This window comes from Cucurbita pepo, chromosome 11, assembly GCF_057944985.1.
Source record: "Cucurbita pepo subsp. pepo isolate OVF chromosome 11, ASM5794498v1, whole genome shotgun sequence".
NCBI lineage: Eukaryota > Viridiplantae > Streptophyta > Magnoliopsida > Cucurbitales > Cucurbitaceae > Cucurbita > Cucurbita pepo.
In genome coordinates, this window is record NC_141808.1 from 2,924,375 (window position 1) to 2,949,794 (window position 25,420).

Here is a 25,420-nt window from a genome sequence, read left to right on the forward strand (position 1 = left end):
GTTGGGTTTTATTTGAAAATTTTAAAAAGTTTGAAGGGTACTTTTTTAATTTTTTAAGAAGTTTATGATATTAATTTCTAATCAATTAGTTTTTTGTAATTTAAGTTATTATTTTCTATAAAACAAAAAAATACTATTATCAATGGACAATAGCTTAATATTCTTGTATTACCCTTTTTTGGCTCGAGAGACCGAGGATGCTAAATTACTTTTTTAGGATAAGAGGAGGAAAAAATACTTGAGGCAACGTTTAAGTATCAAGCACTTTGTTGTAAATGATGTTACATATGCTCTTCAATTATTACACATTAATCATTACATTCAATTTTATTTTATTTTAACAAAAAAAAAAATCTTGAAGTTATTTTTTAAAAATAAATTTCAAAATTCAAAAGTAATTTTCTCAATCAAATCAAAAGATATTTTAAATAATTTAACTTTCATTTTTCAAATAAATTTGCTAAATTACACAAAAATTCAAACCATTCAATCGTTAGATGTTACAAAAAAAAAAAAAAAAAAAAAAAAAAAAAAAAAAAATTCTCTTTAAAATCCAATTGTACATTTTAACTTATTAGCACAAACAATAATTACATAAATCATTAAGCATTTGACCGTATTATTTTGCTAATCAATTTAAATATAATTCAAACAATTAGACATACAATATAAGTTAACTCAACCGACATTGACCTAAGTGGTTCAAATACGACATTAAGCATAACTGTTAAGTACATGTATTTGTCAGATAGAACAAACCAATTACTTGATTCATTGTATTTATAATAAAATATAAAATATTTAACAATGTTACTGAATTTAATAAAAAATTAATTAAAATAATTGAAAAAAAAAAGAAAAAAAGAAATACCATTCGGTTTTGAACTCAAGATATGTGAGGTAGTTATTGTAAATGTCTGGTTTTATAAATGGTGGGGTAATTAAAGTGATAAAGCTTGTTAAAACAATAATATGAATTCTCTTAAATAAGGTAGAAAATTATTAAATGCAACATTATTACCGAGGCAGAAGCAGGTAGCCGGTGGAGGTAGCCCCCGCCATCTTTGACGCTACCTACCGCTCATGCCCGTTGCCCGTCGCTTCGCATTAAGCAACAAGCAATATGATTGCACGTCATGTTTCCCACGCCCCCCTCTTTAGAGTAAAATTACACTTTTGGCCCTCCCTTTTCACTATATTTTCATTTCAATCCTTCATTTCTAAAAATATTACATACCTAATATTTACATTTTCACTTCAATTACTTAAATAAAATTATTTTTAAATCAATTATATTATTTTTAAGCATTTACTTTTTAATTGAAATTAGGTTTGACAAAATTATTAGTTTATTATATGATTTTATATATATTAATTATTAATATACATTTAAAGAGGAAGGGAGTTTAAAATTAATATTTAATGTGGGTTTCATGCATGTCACAATTTGTTAAAGGCAAAATTTAGACGTTTTATTGAAGTTTGTAGCTTATTTTCTACTGGGGAAGGCCACAACTTGCCCCTTAACTAATTAAATTAATTAAATTTATTTCTTTAATATGCAATTATATATATAATCCTTCCCAAAAATAATTTTAAATTATTTAAAAAGTAACTTTTTAATATATATATAATATATATATATTTAATAAAAACAAAATTTTGAATAAATAATTCGAACAACCCAAATCAACTCAACCCCAAAATTTTATGATGAGTTAGGTTGGGTTGTGTTAATTGAGTTAAGTATAAAAATGTCTCGACACAACCTAACCCATTGTCTCACTAGCCGACCTTGACCTCTCTTATTTTGAGATCATATCTAGTATTTAGAGTTTGCCTCGATTTGGTACTACTCTCGTGGCCCGCACCGAAATAGTGCTTTACCCTTAGATGTCCTGCCAACTGCTGCGCCTCAACGCATTTCGGGGAGAACCAGTTAACTTTGGGTTCGAGTGGCATTTCACCCCTAACCACAACTTATCCGCTGATTCTTCGACATCAATCGGTTTGGACCTCCACTTAGTTTCACCCAAGCTTCATCCGGGTCATGGATAGATCACCCAAGTTCAGGTCCATAAGTAGTGACGTCTACGAACACCCCTGTTCTCGACTTAAAGTTGGTGCTTGAATTTATTAATCCTTAAAATTCGATCCACCAATGTACAAAATTTATTAACTTTTATTTTTCTTAATAAATTATGAAAGATTATGAATTAAAAAACCTAATTTTAAAATATAGAAATTGTTTATTATATATAACGAAATAATTATTATTTAAAAAAAATATATATATATATATATATAAAGGGGTTGACCTTTCTCTTGAAAGTTGTTGTCCTTCTAGAAATCTGGTATTATTTTAATTATAAATTAATAATTTAGTCAATTTTAAATTTTAATTTTGAAATTTTAAAGTTGAAGCGAGTTTGGTATTAAGCAATCCTATGTTGGATGAGGCTACCACATTAAATATCTCGCTTGGAGTGTTACAGTGGTACTGAGAAAAGAGAAGGTTGTGACCCTCACATGCAGACAAAGAGGTGATACGCTAGTGATGCTCATCTGGTCATGTGAGGCCCGTGACAAACAAGTATCATGATGTGACCGAAGAGGACAATGTATCGTCCAACACACCAATAAGCAAGATTAGGGGCAACGAGGTCATCATGAGTGTCAGAGACATACTTGAAAAGAGGCAAGTAGGGCCCCCAGCTCATAACTTCAATCTTCGAAGTTTTCTACTTGAGTTTACTCTGAAGTTAAATCTGTCTATATGGTAAATGAAGGCTCGAAAAATTTGGTGTTAGTCAAACAACAAACAACAGACGCTCCACGAGACCATATGATTGTTCTCCAAAATCATGTCATACTCCTGGTAAAACTAAAATGCCTCAACTCTCCACTACTTCTAGGCCCTGTGGTGCAAAAGAGCTATCCCATGACACATGTGTGTCTCGTGGTATGGGTAAGTGTTTTCGGTGTCTTCCTTTAGAAATGGGTTTTCGAGGATAATATCAAATGGCACGAGTGTCACAACATTGTGCCATATCCCTTGAGTTGGAGGTTGGTATATGAGGCTTTCTGCGAAATAATATGCAAAAATAACTCGACATAGACACGAAAGAGTTCATGTCTCAATAAAGAGAAGAAAAAAATTAATTAAATTGTGACAAAGAGAAGAAAAAAATTAATTTATATCCTAAGACGTGATGTTTATCGTGTGGCAATTAAATTAAATTAAATTAAATTAAATTAAATAAACTAATCTAAAATCCTTTTTATAATCGCACGTGCCACGAGATTGGAATTTATTTATGTATAAAAAATAATTATTTATACCCTACATATTTAAATCATTTTTTAAGATTTTGTGAACAAAAAAAATCCTTTTTCACTCTACAATGTTTTAAACATGCTCCAAAATTCTACCAACTTTGCCATTTTAAATAATTTTTAAATAATTAAAAAAATTAATAACCCAATAACAGCTCATTGTGAATAAAACAAGCCATCACCTGGCCCATCTTCAATTTCAAGGACGCCAGGCCCATCACCTTCAATGGGCTTTAGTAAAATAAACCAAGCCCACAAATTGAGGGTTGAGGCCTATAAACACTCTATTAGAGAATTTTTATTTTATTTTATTTTATTTATTTATTTTTATTATTATTCAAATCTCTACTGATTATCAATAAATTATTGTCGTGAATTACTACACGAACCAATATCGAAAAAAAAAAGAAAATTTTCAATCATCGACTCGAACTTATTATCCAACCAACAATATAGATTTAATTTGTAGATTTTAAAAATAAAAATTCAAACAAATTAAATAAAATCATATAATATCTTATACATAATTTTTTATATGTGAAATTCCCATTTTCTTGCATTGTGCATTTTAAATTAATTTAATATAAAATGGATCTGATTCAGTAATTTTTAATTAAATTGAATGATTTTATGATATATTTTTTTCAATTTGATTAATAAACTTGATCCCATCTTATAAATTAAAAATATAAAGACAAAATATATAGATCAAATTTAAATAAAGAAGAAAGTATATTATTATTATTATTTTCCTACTTTGTATAAAATAAAAATACCCCAAATATTTATTTATTTTTTCTTTAATTAAATATTTACTAATTAAGAAAATAATGAAAAGTTGATGTGTCAGTCAGTAATGAAAAAATTAGGGGCATGTGATCTCCCCGCAATTTTTGCTAATTTATTTATTTATTTATTTGTAATGTCAGAATATATTTTTGTAATATTTTTTATTTTTATTTTTATTTTCTTTGTAATTGTCATATTTGAATTTAAATTCGACTCTGCATTTTAAATTTTATTTTATTTTATGAATTGATGTAATTTCTAATACTTATTTTTTTTTTTATTAAATTTTCTAAGACTAAACCTTATAATGGGTTTCATTAATAATTATTTAATAATTATTTATTATTTATTTTAATTTGGTTAGCATTCAAAAAAAGAAAAAAATCGAAGGGTTATGAACAAATAATAATTTTTAATTTGATGAAAAAAAAAAAAGGAATTTATTATAATTAATTTCCTTATTCCACATTGTTAATAAATTATAGTTATTGTTATTAATGAATTAACGAAAATTAATATATAAATAAATAACCGTTACGAGTTACTGTGCATGTGCTTATCAAACATTCTCTGTAAAAATAAATAAATATTAATTTCTGCAAAAATTTCACTGATTTTCATGTCAATTATGTCTCATTTCCTTCCAAATTTTGTTTTTAATTTATTCAAATGCAATTTACTCTCTCTTAGAAAAATAAATTTAAAATTAAACCACCATAATATTGATATATTTAATTAAATATTATTTTAGAAATTTTATCTTTAATTTTATCTAATTTATTGTTTAAATTTTAGTAATTGTAGTTAGATATTATTTTAGTCTGATCTGGCCTATAGATATAGAACAACATGATCCAACGGTGTACATGCGTTTGAACAAATAATTATGTTTACAAAATTCCACGTGTCATAGTCAGTTTACATAAACTTGACTATAACAAGAATATTTTATTTTCTCTTTTACTCCGCGTTTTTAGTAAATTCTTGTGTTAGCACATTTTTTACATGAGACAACTCTTCAAATATAGATGTTTGTTACGTTCAAGAGGTGCAATTGATTCAAACAGAACGTGACTAATTAAGATGGGACACAAACTTTGGAGTATATTTATCCGTTGCGCCTAATAAATGCAATTGATGCCAATAGGAGAGCGATATATATACCGGTGAATCGATGAAGAATAATAACATGGTTTTATTTTTTTAAAATAGAAGAAAATTATTTCATTTGCATTGTAATTTTAGTTTTTAAACCATTAAATACTATTTTTAAATGGTAAAATTATGGGGAAATGTCAATTAATATGTTTTAAAAAATAAAAAAGTTAATGAATTATTTTAAAGATTTATTTAAAATATAACTAAATTTAGATTTTTTGAATTTTTTAGGTTAAAAATTTGGATTTAATTTATTTTTAATCATCAATAATTTAATCTGTTGTTATCCCGGCAACCAAAAATATTTATGGGAAGAAAAAAAAAAAAAAGATAAAAAGAAAATTTTAATGTTAGAAGTTGAACAAGTTTGAAGGGTAAAAAAGATGAAATTCGCCGAGCTCTACCGAAAACGGCGGCCGCGGTCAGATGAGCTGCCGGAAATCGGGGCCTACATGTTGATGGATAAGATAATTATCACAGCTGGAAGCATTAAAGATGAGGTCTTGGTGGTGATGATCCAAAACCAATGGCTGGGGTTGTTGGCCTCTAATAATCTCCTTCTGCCGCCGCAGCTCCATAACTTTCCGGTGGGAATTGGAGTGTTTTGTGAGCACAAAAGTAGGACTAGCAGCAGGGCGGTACTCCGGCACCAAGCGGCCGGATTTATACCGAACCCCACAAGCATTACATAGCGTTTTGGGGCCCATTGGGCCAGTCCGCCATTGCGGCGTCTTGTCGGTGGCGCAATGCATGCACCTACGCTCCTCTCCGGCAGGAGACACTCCACCCTCCGAACTATCCTTCTTCTTCGCTGTCACCACCGCCTTGGGCGGCGCTTTTTTGACCAATTGCGGTGGGTCAGCGTTAATTTCGGATTCAGACGAGGAGGTGGTCGGAGAAAGAGGAAGAAGGAGTGAGTTGTTCCAATTGGATACGACGGCACGTGAACGTTTGCTACGAGCCTTCGCCGGAACGGAAACAACATCCGGGTTGAAGATAGCGGCGGCGTTTCGGGTGGACACGGCGGTGGGTTCGTGGGGTTTGACTTTGACTCCGGTGATTAATTCCAAATTTTGGATGTACTCGCATTCCTCTACGAAATTCGAAAGCCATTCCAATTCAAGTAATTCATCATACTGTACAAAATTAAAATTAAAATTAAAATAATAATAATAATAATAATTGAAAGTATATATATTTTTAATTAAAAAAAAATAGAGCAAAACGCATCGTTTTGAGAGAGGGATTACCGGAATAGCGAGTTCGGCGGAGAAATGGGCGTCGGGTAAGTTAACGTGGTCCAGAAAGGAAGTTAGTTGGGCGGAGTTCCCATTATCGTGGAAGCAGCTGGGAGTATTAGTATTATGATGATTATTCTTACTATTGTCGGATAATAACCCGGCGTCGGCGTGGTGGTCGTCGGCGTCGGCGTCGGCGTGGTTGGAGAAATCGAGGAGGTTCTCGACGAAGAAGAGGTCGTGTTCAGCGGCGGCGGTGTGGTGGTGGTGGTGGTGGTCGGAGGAGTGGGTGGCGGTGTAGGCTTTAAGGTGGAAAAATTCAGGGGGTTCCATGGGGTGTGGGATTTGGGGGAAGGGAAATGGAAATATTGGGAGAAGAAAAGAAGGAGTGGGAGAGAGAGAGGGAGAGAGAGAGGAAGAGAGAGAGGAAGAGAGAGAGGAAGAGAGAGTAAGTGGCTAAGAGAGAAAATGGGTTGGTTTGCGTTTCATGGGGAAAGCCCGACACCCAATTATCACTTCTTCTTGCTTCTTCTTCTTCTTGCTTCTTCTTCTCTTCTTCCTCTTCTCCTTAATTTTTTTTTTTTTTTTTTTTTCATTTAAAAATTCTAAATTAACTTAATATTACTTTTAATAGAATAAAAATATCTTTTTTTTATTCTAAAAATTTAAGAAGTTTCATCCCTACCCTTTCATTTTACAAAAATAAATAAATAAGTACCCATGAAATTCTAGACATAGCATTCAAGCTGCTCTTTGCTGTTAATATGTGTACATAGGTGTAAAATTATTTTTGAAGTTTTTTACTGTTCCGTTTTTTAACCCTGTGTTATGAGTTTCTTTAAACTTTTAAAAAATTTAAAGATATATTTTTTTAAAAAAAAGTTAAGAAATATTGTTCAGACTAAATGTGTAGTAATCTAGTGTCGGGATTGATTTATGTAGGTAAGAAATTTAATGGTCATATAAACATTCCAATTAGTTTGATGCCCATGACGAGTATGTAGGTAAGGAATTTCATGAAATTCACTTAAAAATATTAAATTAATTTTTATTTGATAATTTAAAATTTGTAATAATGTGGTGTGTATTGGTAATTTCATGAAATTTATAATTTACTGTTTTGTGATGAAAATTTAGAGATTAGAGGTGTGATATTTTAAATTAAAAAAGCAAAATTTTCAAGTGAAATTACTTTTATACCCATGAAGAGTTAAGTATGTAAGTACGGAATTTCATGAAGTTCCTTAAAAATACAAAAATTATAAATATAAAATAAATTTAAAATTACTTTTACTCGAGTTTACTGTCTATCATTAAAAAGGATAAGGATTGTCCGGTATTAATATTTAGGGACTGAATTGTTACCAATTAGAGTTGAACGACTAAACTGTTACCTCCGTGAAAATTTGGAAATTTTGGTGTGAAATTACTATAATACCCTTGGTTATCAAGAGTAGAGAGGAAAAAAGAAAGGTATGTAAGTAGATTTTGTGGACCCTTGGGTTTAGAGTATGGATCTAAACAAACGCAATATCTATCAATTTTGCTTGTTGATTAAGGTTTTCTAACAAAGCTCTTTTTTATGTTTAGATCTATGATTTGTAAAGGAAATAATTGGCTCACATGCACATTCTTTATCGGGATTTTAACGTGCACTAGCTAATTAAGAGTTAAAAGGGGTCTCGAGTACTGACCATTAACACCCTTTAACAGTAAAATTATAGATAAGTTTAGTCTTTAAAAACATCTTAAGCTCAATTGAACGGTTCTTTAAACTTTAACAGTAAGTTTATTACTTTTAAGATTGTATGTCGTATTTAATAATGATTTTACATTTTGTGTCAAATATTTTTTTGATTAGAATTTAAACGTTTCTTTTAACGAATTTTGGAATTGATAGGGGTAATTTTGGAATTCTGCAATATTTAGGTTAGTTTGGAAAGGGAAAATGTGAAGGCAATAACATGACAATAAAGGAAATTATAATAAAATTACAAATTCAACCTCTAATTTTTTTAAGTTTAACGGCATTTTTCAAATTATATTTTTATGTATTTAATTTGGACTTAATTTAATTTTTAATTTAATTTCTAGAAATAGAAATATATAACATTTATAGCATATATCATGTATCAATTTTATTTATACACTAAACTATATGAAAAAACATAATAAAGATCCATAACTATATTATTTAAGTTATATATATAACTCTTTATTTTTATAAATATATTAAAATTTTAATTTAATATGATATTGAAATTAATGTGGTGCATCATGAAATTTAAAAAAAAAAAATTAAATGAATATTTTAAGATAAGGTTTTCATGTCCATATTAATTGCTCCCTTTTAGATATCCTTTTTACATTCTTTTCAAGTTTATTAAAATTTATAATTATTTCTTCACTTGGAAGGAAACCCTAGAAAAAGATCGGACAATATAATCCATTTGTATTCGTGCTTGACGACTTTCTGAACATTTTAAACATGTGAGTGAGAACAAATCATGTTAAAAGGACTCGAGCTTATAGAGATAGTTTTCACTCTTAAAAATGAGGAGCAGTAACGTGATCATATTGGAGATAATTTGAAATTCAAATCTTGGACACAGAGCATTATAGTTTTTATTTCTATTATATATATTTACGTATTATTTTAAATAAAAATGATTTTTATTGTTTTGAATTTTTTTTTTTTTATAGAAATAAATATTTTATTTTATATTTAGTTTACTCGATCATGCATATGGTGGTTGAGAATGAGATGCAAAGTTAAAAAAGGGTGATTTTATTAATGAATTAATGAAAATAGTTATTTTTTTAGTATTTTATTTATTTTATATTTTTAGTTTTAGTTAGGGTGGGGTCCATTATGCACGTGAGGAGGTGGTAGTCGGCATCAACAAACCCATGTGAGGTCAAAACCCTATAGTATACAGTAACGTGATAGCACGTGCTTAAGAACTCACGTGCCTCATAAACTTGCGGGGACGGCACGTGGGGACTTTTTTTTATTTATTTTTATTTTTTTAGATTGAATTGACGTCCCGTTTGTTTGGATGAAAAAACAATTAAATCTTGATTTAATTCAAATTGAATATATAATATTATATTAGTTTTTAAAATGGATCAAACAATTGTTATTTTAAGTTCTTAATCACACTTATTCGTCCAAAAACAAAATTTAGAGGTCACCCAACATAGAATTGATCTGCTTAACTTTCGCGTTAGAAAGGGAAATGAACCATTTTTTTATAAGGGTGTGAAAACCTCTCTTTAGCGAGGACGTTTGTCCCAAGGAAATGAATTATAAGATCTCACATCGATTGGAGAGAGAAACGAAATATTCCTTATAAGGCTATGAAAACCTCTCCCTAGCGATGACGCTAGCCCCAAAGGGATGGATTGTGAGATCCCATATTGGTTGGAGAGAGGAACGAAACATTCCTTATAAGGATGTGAAAACCTCTCAGGGGTAGATTGTGAGATCCCACATGGATTGGAGAGGAGAACGAAATATTTCTTATAAAAGTGTGGAAACCTCTCCCTAGCGAGGACACTGACCCCAAAGGTGGTGGATTGTGAAGCATTCCTTATAATGGTGTGGAAATCTCTCTGTAACAAAGATGCTGGTCTCAAGTGTGATGGATTGTGAGATCCTACGTCGAGTGGAGTGGGGAATGGTGAGGCTAACCACGATCCCACATTGGTTGGGCCCAACTCTCCCTTCTTTACTTAAAATTTTTTTATTAAAAAAAAAACACGTGTAATGCAGGCATGAAACTGGAAAACAGGGATACAAGGAAATGTTTATAGCGTGGGCCTGTTTCCGTAAGCCCAACTTCGATATGGGCCAGAAAATACTTGAATCCATATTCACCAAAAGGCCCGCTATTCGTCTAATGGGCCTCAATTTTTTTTTTTTTTTTTTTTTTTTATAATATGAAATTTTTTTACTTAACAAATACAATATTTTTCTTTATTAAAAAAACAATAATTTTTTTACTAGAACGACTTAGATACTTTTTACTCGAATGTCACATGCTAAAATTAAATAATACATCGAGATTTGTTATAGCCGGTGAAATATATAAACACACGTATATAGATATTGTGGTATATGATATAATATCATTTGACGAGGGTTGGATCACAGACATCTCTGGTTATAGCCGGAATACAACTAGAGGTCCGGCCAATTCTACCGTTGCGGTGACCGGTGGGGGTTTCTCTAGGGCTGATCGAGTTCCCTCGAGTGGAGCTTTTCTTGAGAATCTCTTTAATGGCTTCGGCTTGATACAGCACGGGATATACCCTCCCGAACCTATTGAACTTGGCACAAGCGCTCATGTGCTCCTTCAAAGACTCCTCCTTTTTCCAACCCCTCTGCGTCAAATTACACCAATAAGTCTTACTTTGTAATATAACACACAAATGAAGAAGAATGGAACAAATTTAACCTTGTTCATCTCCTCGTTTACGGCCTCGGCGCAGAGGCCGCAAATCATCTTCCCCATGAACTCGCCTCGAACACGGTTGATGTACTCCGCCGTGCACTCCTCGGAGAGGCCACAGCACTCGCAGGTCACAGCCTCTACCTCGGAGATCGGTGGTAGTGGCTCGGCTTCTGTAAGACCTGTTTTTGTGAGCTCGGAGGAGATGTCGGATATGGTTCGTTGGAGACCCTCCATTGATAGCATTGATGGCTTTTGCACTTCTACTTTTGTTTCTAATCTGTTGGGAGCCATATGGATGTGGATATGTTTGTGAAGAAATAGGTTGCATGGGACAACTCAATTTATAGTGCAATTAGTATTTTATTTTTAAAATAATTTAAAATTTGCATTTTTTTTCCAAAAAAAATTTAAAAAATACTCGTATCCTCGGTAACATGGTCGGAAAGTTTCATTAATACCCTTATATTAAAAAATTTCAACTTTTAAAAAAAAGTTCAAAAATACCTTTATCGATGATATATGGACAGAACTTGAAAACTTAAAAAGTTTTTTAGTGTAATGTTCCACGTTGGTTAGGGAGGAGAACAAACCACCATTTATAACGGTGTGGAAACCTTCCCTTAGATAATATCTGCTGGTTGTGGATTTGGGTCGTTACAAATGGTATCAGAGCCAGACACTGGACGATGTACTAGCTTTCTCACTGTTCCCCGAAGGGGGTAGACACGAGGTGGTATGCCAATAAGGATGCTGGCCTCAAAAGGGGTGGGTTTGGGGCGGTCTCACATCGATTGGAGGAAGGAAAGAGTGCTAGCGAGGACGCTGGGCTCCGAAGGGAAAGTCCAAAGAGAATAATATCGGCTAGCGGTGGATCTGGGTCGTATTTTTTAGTGAAATTTCACGGAGGAATTTTTATAAATTTGGGTTAAATTTAAAACGAATTAGAAGTTGATTATGATGAAGAGAGGTATAAGATCACGGGAAGTATGGGGGAAAGCATTAAGTGACCAAGGATCTTGTTGAAGAAGAAGAAGAAGGAACCAAAAAAGCTTGAAAAAGTGAGATATGGGATTTGAATTAGAACACAAAGTGAAAAAAGGGTTTGCTTTTTTAGCTTTTTGGGGTTATGTGGGTGAAAAGGAAACCAACTTTTTTACTCGATTTAATGGAAATGGTTGTATCCTATACGTTGTTATCGTATATCGTGGCTCACTGTAAGACCTACGAATGTCACGATCGTACTCTTTCGAGACTCTCTTAGTGATTATATTATACTTACTATCGCTCTCGAGATGTATTCTTGGTGGCACAGATGGAAATTATCTTCTTTTAGTTGAGTGCGTGTGTCGTGCATGCTCCAACTTCGACTGATGCAGTGGTAGTCAACCCTAACCGTGTTACACCTCGGTTACCCATGAAAAATAGGGTTACAACTCAACTCTACTTTTAAGATTATTATGAAAATTAAAAACATTTGACGTCTGTAACTAATGTTAGTGATGTGTTGTGACTCGTGAATGTTTGATATTTGAATTTTATAATATTTTAATTATTAACGCAATATATATAAATATAACTTAAAAAAAAAAAAAAAAAAAAAAAAAACAACTCGACAACATAATCCAACTCGAAGATATAGAGAGTTTCGTTGTAAACTCTGAGTTACTCGCATCACGAACCCAACCAACACAAAATTTCTGATTGGTCCAAAAGATTTTTCTAACCAACTCGTATACGCTCGTGTACACATCACACCTAAAATTATAATTTATAAAATTTAAACTATAATATATTTCACTAATTTTCCCAAGCCTAGACTTTTCATTGGTCAACGGCATCTGTTACCAATTTTTCCATGAAAATTAATGCCCTTCGCCTAACAACTTTTTTATTTTTTAATATATATTGTTTTTATAGATATATATATTATTAAATACATACCAATTTAAATAATAATAAATATATGGATATATTAATAGCCAATAAAAACAAAAAATTATAAAATCTTTAATCCATAATTTATTTCAATAATGGAAATTTAATTAAACCCTCAAATCTATTTATTATAATGTCATTATAAAATAAATAAATTAATAAATTAATAAATCGGTGGAGTCTCATTTGTCGCTCAACTACCTCTATACATTTAATTCTACACCTTTTTTTTGGAGAAAATAATTTAATTCAATTATTTATTATTGTTTGCAAATTATTTTAAATACGCCAGCTCAGCTAACTTTTGACTCTACACCCAAAAATAATATATCTATACATTAAAATTTTAATTATTAGGAAAATCAAAATTATTAATATATGGAATGAAATAAATTTTAATTTTAGGTTTAATTAAAAAAAAAAGAAAAAAAAAAAAGAACATAGACAACACCGCCACAATTCTCTACGGCTGATCAATGCCTCGTAATCCACGTCAATTGTGTACACGTGGACCGTACATTCAAATAGTTCTCTGCATTCGGGTGTAGAGTTGTGCTTCTAAGGAATCAATTCCCACCATTGGATATGTTCTTCAGAAACTAACGGTCTAGATTTCAGTCTTCGTATTGGCGTTGATTCTCTTTGAATAGACTATTTATACCCATTGGTGGGAATTTCATTCGGAGTGGATGGTCTGAAATTCATTTGATCGTCTCCGTTTCTCTGATTTCGCTCTGTAAAATATTCCATCTCCGCCATGTCAAGGGGCGAGATGGACCAGCTGACCTCCGGAGCGAGCAATCGGATTATTCCGATTTTCAAAACTCTGAGGACTTCTCTCATTTTCATCCACACCTTCTTCCTCTCTCTGCTTCTCCTCCTCTGGCCTCGCCGCCGCCGTTCTCCGGCTACGTCAACGTGTCCGGCTCAGTCCTCTGTCAAGAAGAGGCGATTGGTATGGCGGATGGAGGAGGAAGATACCCAGCGACGGAGGGCGTTGGCTGAGGTCATCGAAATGGGCGAAAACATCGGAGACGGGGGGTTTCATGGCCGTTGGAGTACCTCGTTGTTCTATGGCGTTAAGAGAAACGCCCTGTTTTGCCGCTCCTGGTTGCCGGAATCCGGTGAATTGAAGTAAGTGTTTTAGTTTGCTTTCTAATTTTAACTTGGTTAGAAATTTGTATTGGAGCCTTTTGGAAACTAGGATTAACTTTTCGTGTAGCTGAAACGTTTGTTGAATTGTTCGATGAAATTTTACCTAATTGATATCTCATGAAGATACAGAATCAAAGGAATTGATTAGTTTTTTGAATTCCTGATTACTTTATATTATCCATTAGAAGGTTCCCTGTTTTCTCACGGCAAATTGTATTGTGATGTTCTTTCAGGGGTATTTTGATCATCATCCATGGGCTTAACGAGCACAGGTGATCTTAAAGTTATTTCATATGAATATGTAGAATTATTTATTTATTATGGATGGATTCTGCTGTCAGATTTGTTGTTTTTAATTCCCAATGGTTTTGTTTGGTGCTTGTTTGCAGTGGAAGATATGCTCATTTTGCCACCCGATTAACCTCTTGCAACTTCGGCGTTTATGCAATAGATTGGATAGGTAGCTAAGCTATACATATCACCTCTCTCTGTGTCTCTCTCGTGGTGTTTTATGAAACTTTCTAGTTTCTGTTTAGATTTCTTCATAGTTTTCTTCTCTATATCATCATTTCTTTTAATTGATGGGTTGTAGTAATTGGGAAGGAAATGACATTACCGGAGGTTTAACAAGTAGAAATTAATATTAATTGATGAGAAAACGACGTTATAGAAGTTCGAATCAAAGCCCTTCTGTTTTAGTATCATGTTGAATCACCTATGAACACAAAAGCTTAAACTAAATGTTAATAGGATATCAATTGCTTTGTTGTTTATATATTCCTGACTATATTGACAACAAGTTTGTGCATGGCTAGACACCGCAACATTGTTGTTCTTTGGTTTCTCTGACAATCTAACAAAAGTTTTCAATACTCTGTTTTTTTCCCACATGAATGTTGATGATTTTTGTTTTAGTTTGGATGATATTGGAAATTAGTCGTTTTGGTGAAAGATTTTAATTGTGTTCATGGCTGTTGTCTTGTGTTCTTATTGTAGGCCATGGTGGAAGTGATGGATTACATGGATTTGTTCCCTCTCTTGACCATGTTGTTGCTGATACTGTAAGTTCAATTTTCATTGATCTGCACAATAACTTAATCCGATGTGAAGTTTTGTTTGATCTTTATTTCTAGAAGCTGAATTTATTCCTTTGATTTCTAATGCTTGCTTGTCATCTTGTTATAGTGCAACTATGTTTCCATCTTTTTGTTTTCATGCACATTAGAACAGACATTTACTATCAAATGATTGACACTAAATTTCTACTTAAATAGAGTCGCGACCGTCATCATAATGTAATCATTTTGTGCGGAAATAAGCGTTTAAACTTCATCTTAAAACACTATCATGGACTTGCGTGTTCGAAAACATCTTTAAAACAACACAACGAAATACTAAATAAGTATTAAAAGTAAAAACATATTCTAACCTAAGTATAAGAAAATAAATACAACTACGCTATGCATGTGTTTTTGTTTTTCATGGACGTTATGATGACACTTTCCTTATGGGATTGAATTATTTGTTCAAGGAATTAGTTTAGATTTGGAAGGGAATGTTCATTGTTTTTCCATTCTGCAGGGGGCATTCTTAGAAAAGATTAAATCTGAGAACCCTGAAACACCATGCTTCCTCTTTGGACACTCCACGGGAGGGGCCGTTGTTTTGAAGGTCAGTTAATTCAAAAAACATCCCTAACCCATCTGGCAAAGTGATATCCATTTTCAGTCTCCTTAACTACAATTTTATGCAGGCCGCTTTAAGCCCTCACATAGAGAAAATGGTGAAGGGAATTATACTGACTTCGCCTGCGTTGCGAGTTAAACCCGCCCATCCTATTGTCAAGGTAAGTATAGTCCCGATTTCGGTCGATTGGCCGTCGAGAATACTGTGCAATTCTGAGTTATAAACACACTCATGTTGAACTACTTCCATAATGTAGGCTCTAGCTCCAATCTTTTCCATAGTGATTCCAAAGTTTCAGTTCAAAGGTGCAAACAAGAGAGGCATTCCAGTTTCAAGGGACCCTGCAGCACTCGTGGCCAAATACTCCGATCCATTAGTATACACCGGACCGATCAGAGTCCGAACAGGCCACGAGATCTTGCGGATTTCATCATACCTGATGCAAAACCTCCAGTCAGTCACCGTCCCGTTCTTCGTCCTCCACGGGACAGCCGACAAAGTCACGGATCCTGTAGCATCCCAGGATCTGTACAATGAGGCAGCTTCTGAGTTCAAAGACATAAAGCTGTATGAAGGGTTCTTGCACGACTTGCTGTTTGAGCCTGAGCGAGAGGAGATTGGTCAGGATATAATCAATTGGTTGATGAAAAGGCTAAATGCCAACAAAACTCTTGCAAAATGAAGAACACTTTCAGGGTCTTAGTTTATTGTGTTTGCTCTAGTGGCTACTAAACTTGTGTATCTTATAGACTAACTTTACTTCTCATAATAATTAGGTCCTAATCAGTCTTTCATTCTCGACGGGACTAAATTTTAAAATGTTACCCTTTTACTCGTTAACTATGAGTCTACTCTCGATTTAGTCATAGATTTTACGAGCGTTCAAAATTGTCTTTAATTTAAATCATATCAAAGTCAACTTTACATAATATTCTCCAAATAATCTGATTTTTTTTTTAATTTTTTTTAAAAAAATCATAATCGAATATCAATTATTGAATGTACCAATATAAAAAAGAAACCTTCTGACCTTTAAAACCCCAAATATTGAATTTTCTTGCACATGATTATTCCAAATTTCAACCATGAAAAAAAAAAGGAATATTTATTTATTTATTTATTTATTTGTTAACAAGAAATATGATGATTTAATTTGAGACCTGCAACTGAGAAATCAAAGAGCATAGGTTCATTTAATAATTTGAAGAAAGTTCAGGGACTTTTCTGCAAATACTCTGCCATTTTGTTCACCATTTGCTGCAGAGAAAATTCAAGATACTTCACGAATTCCTCCAGCGGCCACCCTTCAATCGGATCCGCCTCAAACGACCACACCATCTTGCACCCGCCGCCGTCGTCTCCGCCGCCAGGCAGCAGCTTCATGGTGGCCACGTACGACTTGAATCCGACGTTGTTGTCCAGGATCTCGTAGGTGAGAATATGTTGGGTCGGATCAATCAATTTCAGCCTCTCGTGGGCCCACTTAATCGATGGTTCTGATGACGACGTCGTGTCGGTGGTGGCGCAGTACCGGATCAGACCCGGCTGCCCCTCTACACCTTCCACGTAGTGACACGTGTCTATTGGAAGCCATTTGTGGAGACTGCAGAAGTCATCGGCCAGCAACGGCCAGATCTCGTGAGGCTTCCCGGCGGTTGTCTCGGCGGAGACTTCCCCTTCCCACTTCGACAGCGGCAGCAACTGTTCTTCCATGAGAGAGAGACAGAGAGACAGAGAGAGAAAAGCTTTTGGTCTGTTTTCTCTTCAAGTTCCAAGTCTTTTGACTTTTATAAACAGAACAATTAAAAAAAAAAATCAATTATTTATTTATTTTTTTAAAAATAAGTAATTAAAATATTCGGAAATGGGACATTTATGGGGCGTGTGAATTAAGCTATAAGTTTCTACCGTTACAATATTAACATGTAAAATTAATAAAAATATTCTGTAGTTTATCTAAAAATAATATCTTGTTTTAAAAATAAAAAATAAAAAACAACGTGGAAAAAAGGAAATTACATAACATGATTGTGAAATTACTGTTAAGACCATCCTCAGGGCCATTATTACGAATAAATTCATTGCAAAGTTATTAATAAATAAATAAATAATTTTTGGAGTTCTTATTTGGCATCCATGCCACTGACGGTGCACGCATTTATGACAAATGTTGGGTCCAAATAGACTTTGGTCCCTCTTGCTCCCTCCTAAATTTCCAATTAAATTTAATTATAATTTGTGTATATTTAATAAATAAATAAATAATTTGTATTTTTTTTATTTAAATTAAAAAAATACACAGACGAAAATATATAAATTAAAATAAATTATACTATTTGGCTTATTAAACTTTTACTGATACGTTTATAAATAATATTTTATATTATCTTTAACTATTCAAATAAATATGACTATTCATATTTAATTATTTTTTATTAATTAAATGATGAAATTTAATTATCAATATACTTTAATTAATGTTAATGTATTAATATTTAATTATTGTTATTATGATTAATTTATTAGTATTAAATAATATTTATGATTATATTAACTTTTTCTCCCATAATTAAATATCTTTTAAAAAATATATAATCCCATTTCATTTTCAATTTTTTTCGAAATTCTTAATTTACAAATATAAAAAAAAACTACTCTATATTTATTTTATACGTCTAAAAGTGAGAATAGGGACGGAAAATACAATCCCGACCTTGTCAGAGTAATCTCTCCTTTATTGTCTCTCTTTTTTTTTTTCTAGGACTAGTCTTAAAGATAAATAGTTGGCTTTTTTTTTTTTGTCTGGATAAAATATCAATTATGTAATAATAATAATAATAATAATAATAATAATAATAATAATAATAATAATAATAATAATAATAATAAAAAGAACTATTGACTTTTGGATGGGAGAGAACTGTTATGGGCCAAACAAACCTGTGCTGTACTACATAAATGGGCTGGACTTCTGCAGGCCCAGGCCCATTTTCGTGTAATTTGAATTGAAACCTAATTTTCATTTATACCTTTATTTTGTAAAAGTTCGAAATTTATGGGTCAAACAAACCTTAACGTTGTTGAACTACGTAACATTGTTAGAGTGAATATAAAGATGGATAAATACTTATTTGTTCTTATTTGACTAATACTTTGATGTTTTATATTTAAAATAAAATCTTATTATATTTAAAATAAAATCGTAAAAGAATAAAATCGCTAATTTTATAAAATAAAATTTTGTATAGAAACAAGGTTGACTAATACACATACTCTAATATTCTCATTATATATATATATATATATATATCAAATAAAATTAATTAAATCAGACCAAGAAAATGAAACATTTAATTTTGTTAAAAATAATGAAACAATACAATAAGTCTGTCTATAAATAACTAGACATGTAACTAATAAAAAATTAAATAATAAAATTATACTAAAAAACTAACAAATATTGATTAATTAATATATTGTATCATCCCTAAATGCAATCTTATTTAACTAAATAATAATAATAATAATTAAAATTCCAATTTAGTCCTCACATTTATATTAATTTAATTAATGATTTTGTGAATAATAAATTGATAAATTTTAAAAAATTTTAAAAATAAAATAATACATGGAATGTATATATGAATTTTACTTTTATTTTAAAAAATACGCGAATTCAAAAAAAATTAAAACATGTGTAATAATTAAATTTAAAATTTAGGGAATAAATTTGTAATTCGTTTAAATAATAATAAAAAAATAAAAGAAAAGGGCTGCATAAACGAAGGCTGAGCTCTGTTTCTCTCGTTGCTCTGTACTTGAAGATCACTGTACTCTTCGGTTCAGCACTCCACAGATCTTCGCCTTCTCTGTCGGTCGGCTCTGGACTCTGATTTTTCCTACATTCTCTGTTATCAGTTTCAAATTTGGGGTTTCCCATGGCCGTAGATGATTCCTGAGTCTTCTTCTCCGGCGAAGTTTGCCGTCCTTCATGGACCACCGGCTGTACGATGCCTGAGCTCCGTAGCAAAGCACGCCGGAGCCGGCTATACGAAGACCCTGTCCCGATTTCCCGCCAAACACCCATTGAGTCAACTGTGAGAACACGCCACCGAGGGCAGCCGGCTAAACGCGGCGGAGGGAAGAGTGTTAAGCAGGGGAGGGACGCGATCGTTGCCGATGGTGAGAGGGATAGAGTGAACCCTGGAATCGGTATTGAAACGAGGCTGCGTGAGAGAAAACACGAAGTGGGGAAGGATAAAGACGTACTGAAGGTTGGTGGCAGAGCCATGGATGAGTTTGATACCGGTGGACGGAACGGCGATAAGGGTCCTGTAGCCGAGGATGAAGGGACGGCTACTCCTCTTCCGGAGAAGGTGAAGCTCTTTAATTCTTGGATGTGTGTTTGTTTTCTGATGTTTCTTGAATCGATGGCTTTGTGTTGATGGTTGAGAAAGAACAGGGAGAGATTGGTGAAGAAAATTGGGGCTTTAATTCTATCACCCTGTTCCTACGTGCTGATTTCTTTGATTTCTTTGGAAATGTATGAGTTATTAATGGGCAACCCCAAGTTTTTTCTGCTGGTCTTGTTACTTATGAACTTATGCAACTTTTAGAGATTGCTTTGTTTGAGATTGGAGCATAGCTATGGTCTGATACGCTTTCATCTATCTGGTGTTAAACAATTGTTGGTAATCATTTCGAGAATTTTTGTGAGATCCCTCGTCGGTTGGAGAGGGAAACGAAGCATTTCTTATAAGGGTGTGGAAACCTCTCCGTAGTAGACGTGTTTTAAAGCTTGAGGGGAAAGCTAGAAGTGAAAGCCCAAAGAGAACTATATCTGCTAGCGGTTAGCTTGAGCCGTTACAGATGGTATCAGAGCTAGATATTGGGCGGTGTGCCAGCGAGGACGCTGGCCCTCAAGGGTGTGGATTGTGGGATCCCACAAGGGTGTGGAAGCCTCTCCCTAGCAGACAAGTTTTAAAACCTTGAGGGGAAGCTCATGAGGGAAAGCCCAAAGAGGACAATATCTGCTAGCGGTAGGCTTGGGCTGTTACAGATTCTCTATATTTGGTATCGTTTTCAGGTAGTGTTCTAGTTTCTACTTAAAATTCGCGGAGCTGCAAGTATTCGAGTGTCAAAGACAAATTCTTTGCATGGAACTTATCTTGTTGATGAGTCTTACTACTGCACTTAGCACATGATTATCTTCATTCAGATGTTTTTCTGCAATGATATAAAAGTGATACGATGGCGTTTTTTTGCTTCATTTTTCTTTTTCAAACGTTTTATCCTCTTAATGCAACAGGTTCAGGTTGGTGGTTCTCCGTTATATAAAGTTGAAAGAAAACTGGGAAAAGGAGGTTTTGGACAGGTGTTTGTGGGTCGACGCATGGGTCCTATGAGCTTGAATGAAAGATCTGGCCCGGGAGCTGTGGAGGTATGGTATCCCTATTTGTAACGCTTACCGAATTCTTTGTTTACGTTACCTACATTTCATATGATCTATCCATATTACAGGTGGCCTTAAAATTTGAGCATAGAAGTAGTAAAGGGTGCAACTATGGACCTCCTTACGAGTGGCAGGTTTACAAGTAATGCTCTTCTCAGTCCTTGTGGATTATATTTTAGACAAAAGGTTATTTATATTACGTGTTCTAATTACTTTTCTCTTGGTTCTTCAGCGTTTTAGGTGGTAGCCATGGTGTGCCACGAGTTCATTACAAGGGTCGGCAAGGTGACTATTTTGTCATGGTATGCTTTGTTTCCTTTACGTTTTTTACTTTCTGTTAAAGCCTTGAAGCGCATCAGAGATTTGCATAATCTTCTGAGTTCAACAATTAGGGGTTGGTAGATTGATTACCATCGGTGCCTTTATCTACTGAGCCATGCTCGGATTAACCAAAGATTTGTACTATTATTTATATTTCGTTGTGAATAGCGATACTTTGGATATAGGTTATGGACATGCTTGGACCTAGTCTTTGGGATGTCTGGAATAACAATGCTCACACGTAAGTTTATTATAATTTTATATCATTTGTTTTAGGTTTTCCCACTATTTGTAACTTATTCGTGCTGATTTTCCGCATGGTAATATGTCTAAATTTTTCTTCGAATCTCAGGATGTCTATTGAAATGGTAGCATGTATCGCAATTGAGGCGATCTCTATATTAGAGAAGATGCATTCTAGAGGGTGAGGCCTTTATTCTGTATTCCCTTGTTTGATATGGAGGGACAGTAAAGTTGCATAGGGTCCTAGGATGCTGTAGCTGTAAAGGAACGTGTTAAGTCTGTGTCGGATCTAGATACCTTTGCACAAAACATTATGCCAGCTATGATGAATGATTCTTGCATCTACTACGGCTAAGCTAGATATTTGTTACATAGTTAGCTCATTCACTGGCTTATGAATGATTTAGCAGTGTTCTTGTAATTATTTTTCTGCTCTTGAATGACTCTGTCAATGTCTCTGACAGGTATGTGCATGGTGACGTGAAGCCTGAAAACTTTCTGCTCGGTCCTCCAGGAACCCCGGAAGAGAAAAAGTTGTTTCTTGTAGATCTTGGTTTAGGTATCTCATTCTTTTTATTAACCGTTTCCATCTCGTGGAATGTTATTTTGTTTACATATGAAATACACCTTACCGTCTCATTTGTCCATCTTATAGCAACCAAGTGGCGAGATAGTTCGACTGGTCAACATGTTGAGTATGATCAACGGCCTGACATTTTCCGGTACGAAAGCTGTATATATGATGAGATATTTGTATACTCATATAACATTTAGGCTCTTAAACAACTCCATCTTACTTCTATATTCAGAGGAACAGTTCGGTATGCTAGTGTGCATGCACATCTTGGCAGAACTGCTAGTCGAAGAGATGACTTGGAATCGCTTGCTTACACTCTTGTTTTTCTTATTCGTGGTCGGCTGCCATGGCAAGGATATCAGGTTTACGTTTTTTTCGGGGCTGATGGATATTAACTCTTTGTGTAAACATATGATAGATTTGTTCTGAACTCGGAGTATATATTTTCTCCAGGGCGAAAATAAAGGATTCCTCGTGTCCAAGAAGAAGATGGCTACGTCCTCTGAAACATTGTGCTGTTTTTGCCCTCAGCCTTTTAGACAGTTTGTCGAGTATGTTGTAAATTTGAAATTTGATGAAGAGCCAAACTATGCAAGATATATCTCCCTCTTTGATGGAATTGTCGGTCCGAATCCCGATATCCATCCAATAAACACAGATGGTGCTCAGAAAGTATTCACTGTTCCCTTGATTTCATCATTGCACTTTTTGATTGTAAACTTTGCACTTGAGTATTATCTAAAACATCATTTGTTATGTGAAGCTTATATTTCAGGTTGGGCATAAGAGAGGAAGGCTATCCATGGAGGACGAAGACGATGAACAACCGAAGAAGAAGGTTAGAATGGGGATGCCTGCAACTCAATGGATTAGTGTTTATAACGCCCGTAGACCAATGAAACAAAGGTTTGCACTCGACTCTAAAGATGAAGCTCAATTGCATCATAAGGTTACTAATTAACTTGGCCCGATGTAGATATCACTATAACGTTGCTGATATGAGGCTCTCTCAGCACATCGAGAAAGGGAATGAAGATGGTTTGTTTATTAGTTGTGTTGCTTCATGTTCGAACCTTTGGGCCCTTATTATGGACGCTGGAACTGGATTTACTGCTCAAGTTTATGAACTCTCACCATGCTTTCTTCACAAGGTTGCTTTTTCCCATGAAGATAACAATTATCTTGGATACTCTGCATGTTTGTTTTTCATTTTGGCCCATGGATTCTGAAGACTACTTTATTTCGTATCAACAGAGTTCGTGCTCTAGTTAGTTAAATGGCTAATAACGTTCGTTTGTTCATTTAGGAGTGGATCGTGGAACAGTGGGAGAAAAACTATTACATCAGTGCAATAGCAGGAGCTAATAATGGGAGCTCATTGGTAGTAATGTCCAAAGGTTCGTCTTAATTCAACATATTCCAAATGGCTAGAAGAAAACGCGGTCGTATTGTGTGTGTATGTGTTGCTTCTTATACTTATAATTTAATGCAGGGACTCAGTACCTCCAGCAATCCTATAAAGTCAGCGATTCATTTCCCTTCAAGTGGATACTTAAGAAATGGAGGGAGGGATTTTACGTTACTGCCATGGCTACCGCCGGGAGTAGATGGGCTATTGTCATGTCTCGTGGTGCAGGATTTTCGGACCAGGTCTTAGGCTAATTGGTTTTACTAAACTTGTTCGATTAAAACCAATTTGACTTCGATTTTGACTTTCGATCACTTAACAGGTTGTGGAACTAGATTTCCTGTATCCTAGCGAAGGTATTCATCGCAGGTGGGATAATGGTTACCGCATCACGTCAACTGCAGCAACTTTGGACCAGGCTGCGTTTGTTCTGAGTGTGCCAAGGCGAAAGCCCGCTGATGAAACTCAAGAAACACTCCGAACATCTGCCTTTCCTAGTACACATGTCAAGGTTAGTCGTGCGAACGCACATTACTTTATATCTTTGTTTAGCATTGTTAAATTTCTGAAAGTCTTGGTTTCTGGTGTTTATGCAGGAGAAATGGGCAAAGAACCTTTATATTGCATCTATTTGCTATGGCCGAACCGTTTCATGAAACACCCCTAAGTCGACACCACTTAGAGCCTGCAATTTTTAACAGACGGTGCTCTTCTCTGGGCGGATACGAATTTTTAGGACACAGTTGACTGGGGAAAATGGAGTTGATGTAGCTAAACTGGTCATTAACGTCGCCACCGTACTGCATCAGATACAGGCACCTATGCTCTGACTTTCATTCATGTTATTCAAGTATGAGCTAAATTTAGATCTTTCATGTCTCTGGGGTTTGGGTATTTTTACCAATTTGTTAAAGGTTTTGTATAGTCTTGAGCACTAGTTCTTGGTTGAAGGCATGTCCACAGCATAGGGTCATCTTTTCGGGGCGTCGGGGAATGTGCCGTTATAGATATCGAGCATCAGTGGGCTATGGGTATTCATATCCATCTTGCTTGTACTTAGATCCATATCTCCCACCTTTTTGGAACTGAGGATATTCTACGTGACATTTTTAGTGAATTTTTATCAATATAATCATTAGTTATTTTTACTTTTACCTCTCAATTCCATTTTAGAGACAAATGTTCTATAGTTTCTTTTCCCTGGCATGTCTCTATGTAGGATTATAAAGTTTCCTTCCCCCTGCAGTAGATTACAAGATTTCTCATGAAACCAGAGGTTCCGTAGCTGAACATAGTCGAGGCACGAATTGCAGCTACGTTCGGGTGTTCCAGAGGCTGAATGTGCCATTTTGCTAATGGACTTATTGGTCAGATTCAGCCACCATCTTTTAGCAGCTAGTTCGCCTCTTATAGCTTGTCGATTTGGTAATGGCAGTTCACTATTACCATTCTCTTCTTGTGTTTGGCCTAGCGTTCGAGTCAAAAAATTGCGGGACTCCATCGTTCATCGAGAATGAATAATGGCTGCCTTCTGGTTTCCGAGCGCTCAATGAACTATTGTGTTTGGTGTTGTGTGGTAAGGGAAATCTTTCCGTTTTAAAATATTTGTTCATATGGACTTTGTGGTTTGACTATGTTCATGTTTCTATTATCAACTACAAGTGT

At 34.1% G+C, this 25,420-nt stretch overlaps 5 protein-coding genes across 5 annotated transcripts; 2 read left to right on the forward strand and 3 right to left on the reverse strand.

Moving 5' to 3' along the window:
* Positions 1-5,705: 5,705 nt before the first annotated feature.
* Positions 5,706-6,952, reverse strand: LOC111805925 (GATA transcription factor 12-like). The gene is made up of 2 exons (XM_023691222.2): positions 6,534-6,952; positions 5,706-6,419 (listed from the first exon to the last, which is right to left on the reverse strand). The coding sequence occupies exons 1-2, from the start codon at positions 6,852-6,854 to the stop codon at positions 5,706-5,708; spliced, it is 1,035 nt and encodes a 344-aa protein (XP_023546990.2). The 5' UTR covers positions 6,855-6,952.
* A 3,523-nt stretch (positions 6,953-10,475) lies between these two features.
* LOC111805983 (uncharacterized) lies at positions 10,476-11,276 on the reverse strand. Its single transcript, XM_023691295.2, has 2 exons — positions 10,982-11,276; positions 10,476-10,907 (listed from the first exon to the last, which is right to left on the reverse strand). Exons 1-2 carry the CDS (start codon positions 11,267-11,269, stop codon positions 10,653-10,655), a joined length of 543 nt encoding a protein of 180 aa, XP_023547063.2. The 5' UTR covers positions 11,270-11,276; the 3' UTR covers positions 10,476-10,652.
* A 2,304-nt stretch (positions 11,277-13,580) lies between these two features.
* Positions 13,581-16,594, forward strand: LOC111806160 (uncharacterized). Its single transcript, XM_087128574.1, has 7 exons — positions 13,581-14,047; positions 14,302-14,340; positions 14,458-14,528; positions 15,065-15,129; positions 15,650-15,739; positions 15,822-15,914; positions 16,011-16,594. Exons 1-7 carry the CDS (start codon positions 13,671-13,673, stop codon positions 16,434-16,436), a joined length of 1,161 nt encoding a protein of 386 aa, XP_086984700.1. The 5' UTR covers positions 13,581-13,670; the 3' UTR covers positions 16,437-16,594.
* A 246-nt stretch (positions 16,595-16,840) lies between these two features.
* Positions 16,841-17,526, reverse strand: LOC111785704 (lachrymatory-factor synthase). Its single transcript, XM_023666086.2, has one exon. The coding sequence runs from the start codon at positions 17,465-17,467 to the stop codon at positions 16,967-16,969; it is 501 nt and encodes a 166-aa protein (XP_023521854.1). The 5' UTR covers positions 17,468-17,526; the 3' UTR covers positions 16,841-16,966.
* A 1,999-nt stretch (positions 17,527-19,525) lies between these two features.
* Positions 19,526-24,491, forward strand: LOC111805850 (casein kinase 1-like protein HD16). Its single transcript, XM_087128151.1, has 16 exons — positions 19,526-20,130; positions 21,063-21,194; positions 21,275-21,348; positions 21,439-21,508; positions 21,713-21,768; positions 21,880-21,951; positions 22,235-22,329; positions 22,426-22,492; positions 22,580-22,709; positions 22,801-23,019; positions 23,111-23,253; positions 23,324-23,498; positions 23,654-23,744; positions 23,840-23,997; positions 24,078-24,266; positions 24,352-24,491. The coding sequence occupies exons 1-16, from the start codon at positions 19,765-19,767 to the stop codon at positions 24,409-24,411; spliced, it is 2,097 nt and encodes a 698-aa protein (XP_086984277.1). The 5' UTR covers positions 19,526-19,764; the 3' UTR covers positions 24,412-24,491.
* The last annotated feature ends 929 nt before the right edge of the window (positions 24,492-25,420 follow it).

Coding starts and splice junctions, on each gene's coding strand:
- LOC111785704 (XM_023666086.2), bottom strand. CDS start 17,467: ATGGAAGAACAGTTGCTGCCGCTGTCGAAGTGGGAAGGGGAAGTCTCC.
- LOC111805983 (XM_023691295.2), bottom strand. CDS start 11,269: ATGGCTCCCAACAGATTAGAAACAAAAGTAGAAGTGCAAAAGCCATCA. Junction 10,908..10,981: donor TAAACGAGGAGATGAACAAG/GTTAAATTTGTT, acceptor AATTTGACGCAG/AGGGGTTGGAAAAAGGAGGA.
- LOC111805850 (XM_087128151.1), top strand. CDS start 19,765: ATGCCTGAGCTCCGTAGCAAAGCACGCCGGAGCCGGCTATACGAAGAC. Junction 20,131..21,062: donor CTACTCCTCTTCCGGAGAAG/GTGAAGCTCTTT, acceptor TTAATGCAACAG/GTTCAGGTTGGTGGTTCTCC. Junction 24,267..24,351: donor TTCCTAGTACACATGTCAAG/GTTAGTCGTGCG, acceptor GTGTTTATGCAG/GAGAAATGGGCAAAGAACCT.
- LOC111806160 (XM_087128574.1), top strand. CDS start 13,671: ATGTCAAGGGGCGAGATGGACCAGCTGACCTCCGGAGCGAGCAATCGG. Junction 14,048..14,301: donor CCGGAATCCGGTGAATTGAA/GTAAGTGTTTTA, acceptor ATGTTCTTTCAG/GGGTATTTTGATCATCATCC. Junction 15,130..15,649: donor ACCATGTTGTTGCTGATACT/GTAAGTTCAATT, acceptor TCCATTCTGCAG/GGGGCATTCTTAGAAAAGAT.
- LOC111805925 (XM_023691222.2), bottom strand. CDS start 6,854: ATGGAACCCCCTGAATTTTTCCACCTTAAAGCCTACACCGCCACCCAC. Junction 6,420..6,533: donor CCGCCGAACTCGCTATTCCG/GTAATCCCTCTC, acceptor AATTTTGTACAG/TATGATGAATTACTTGAATT.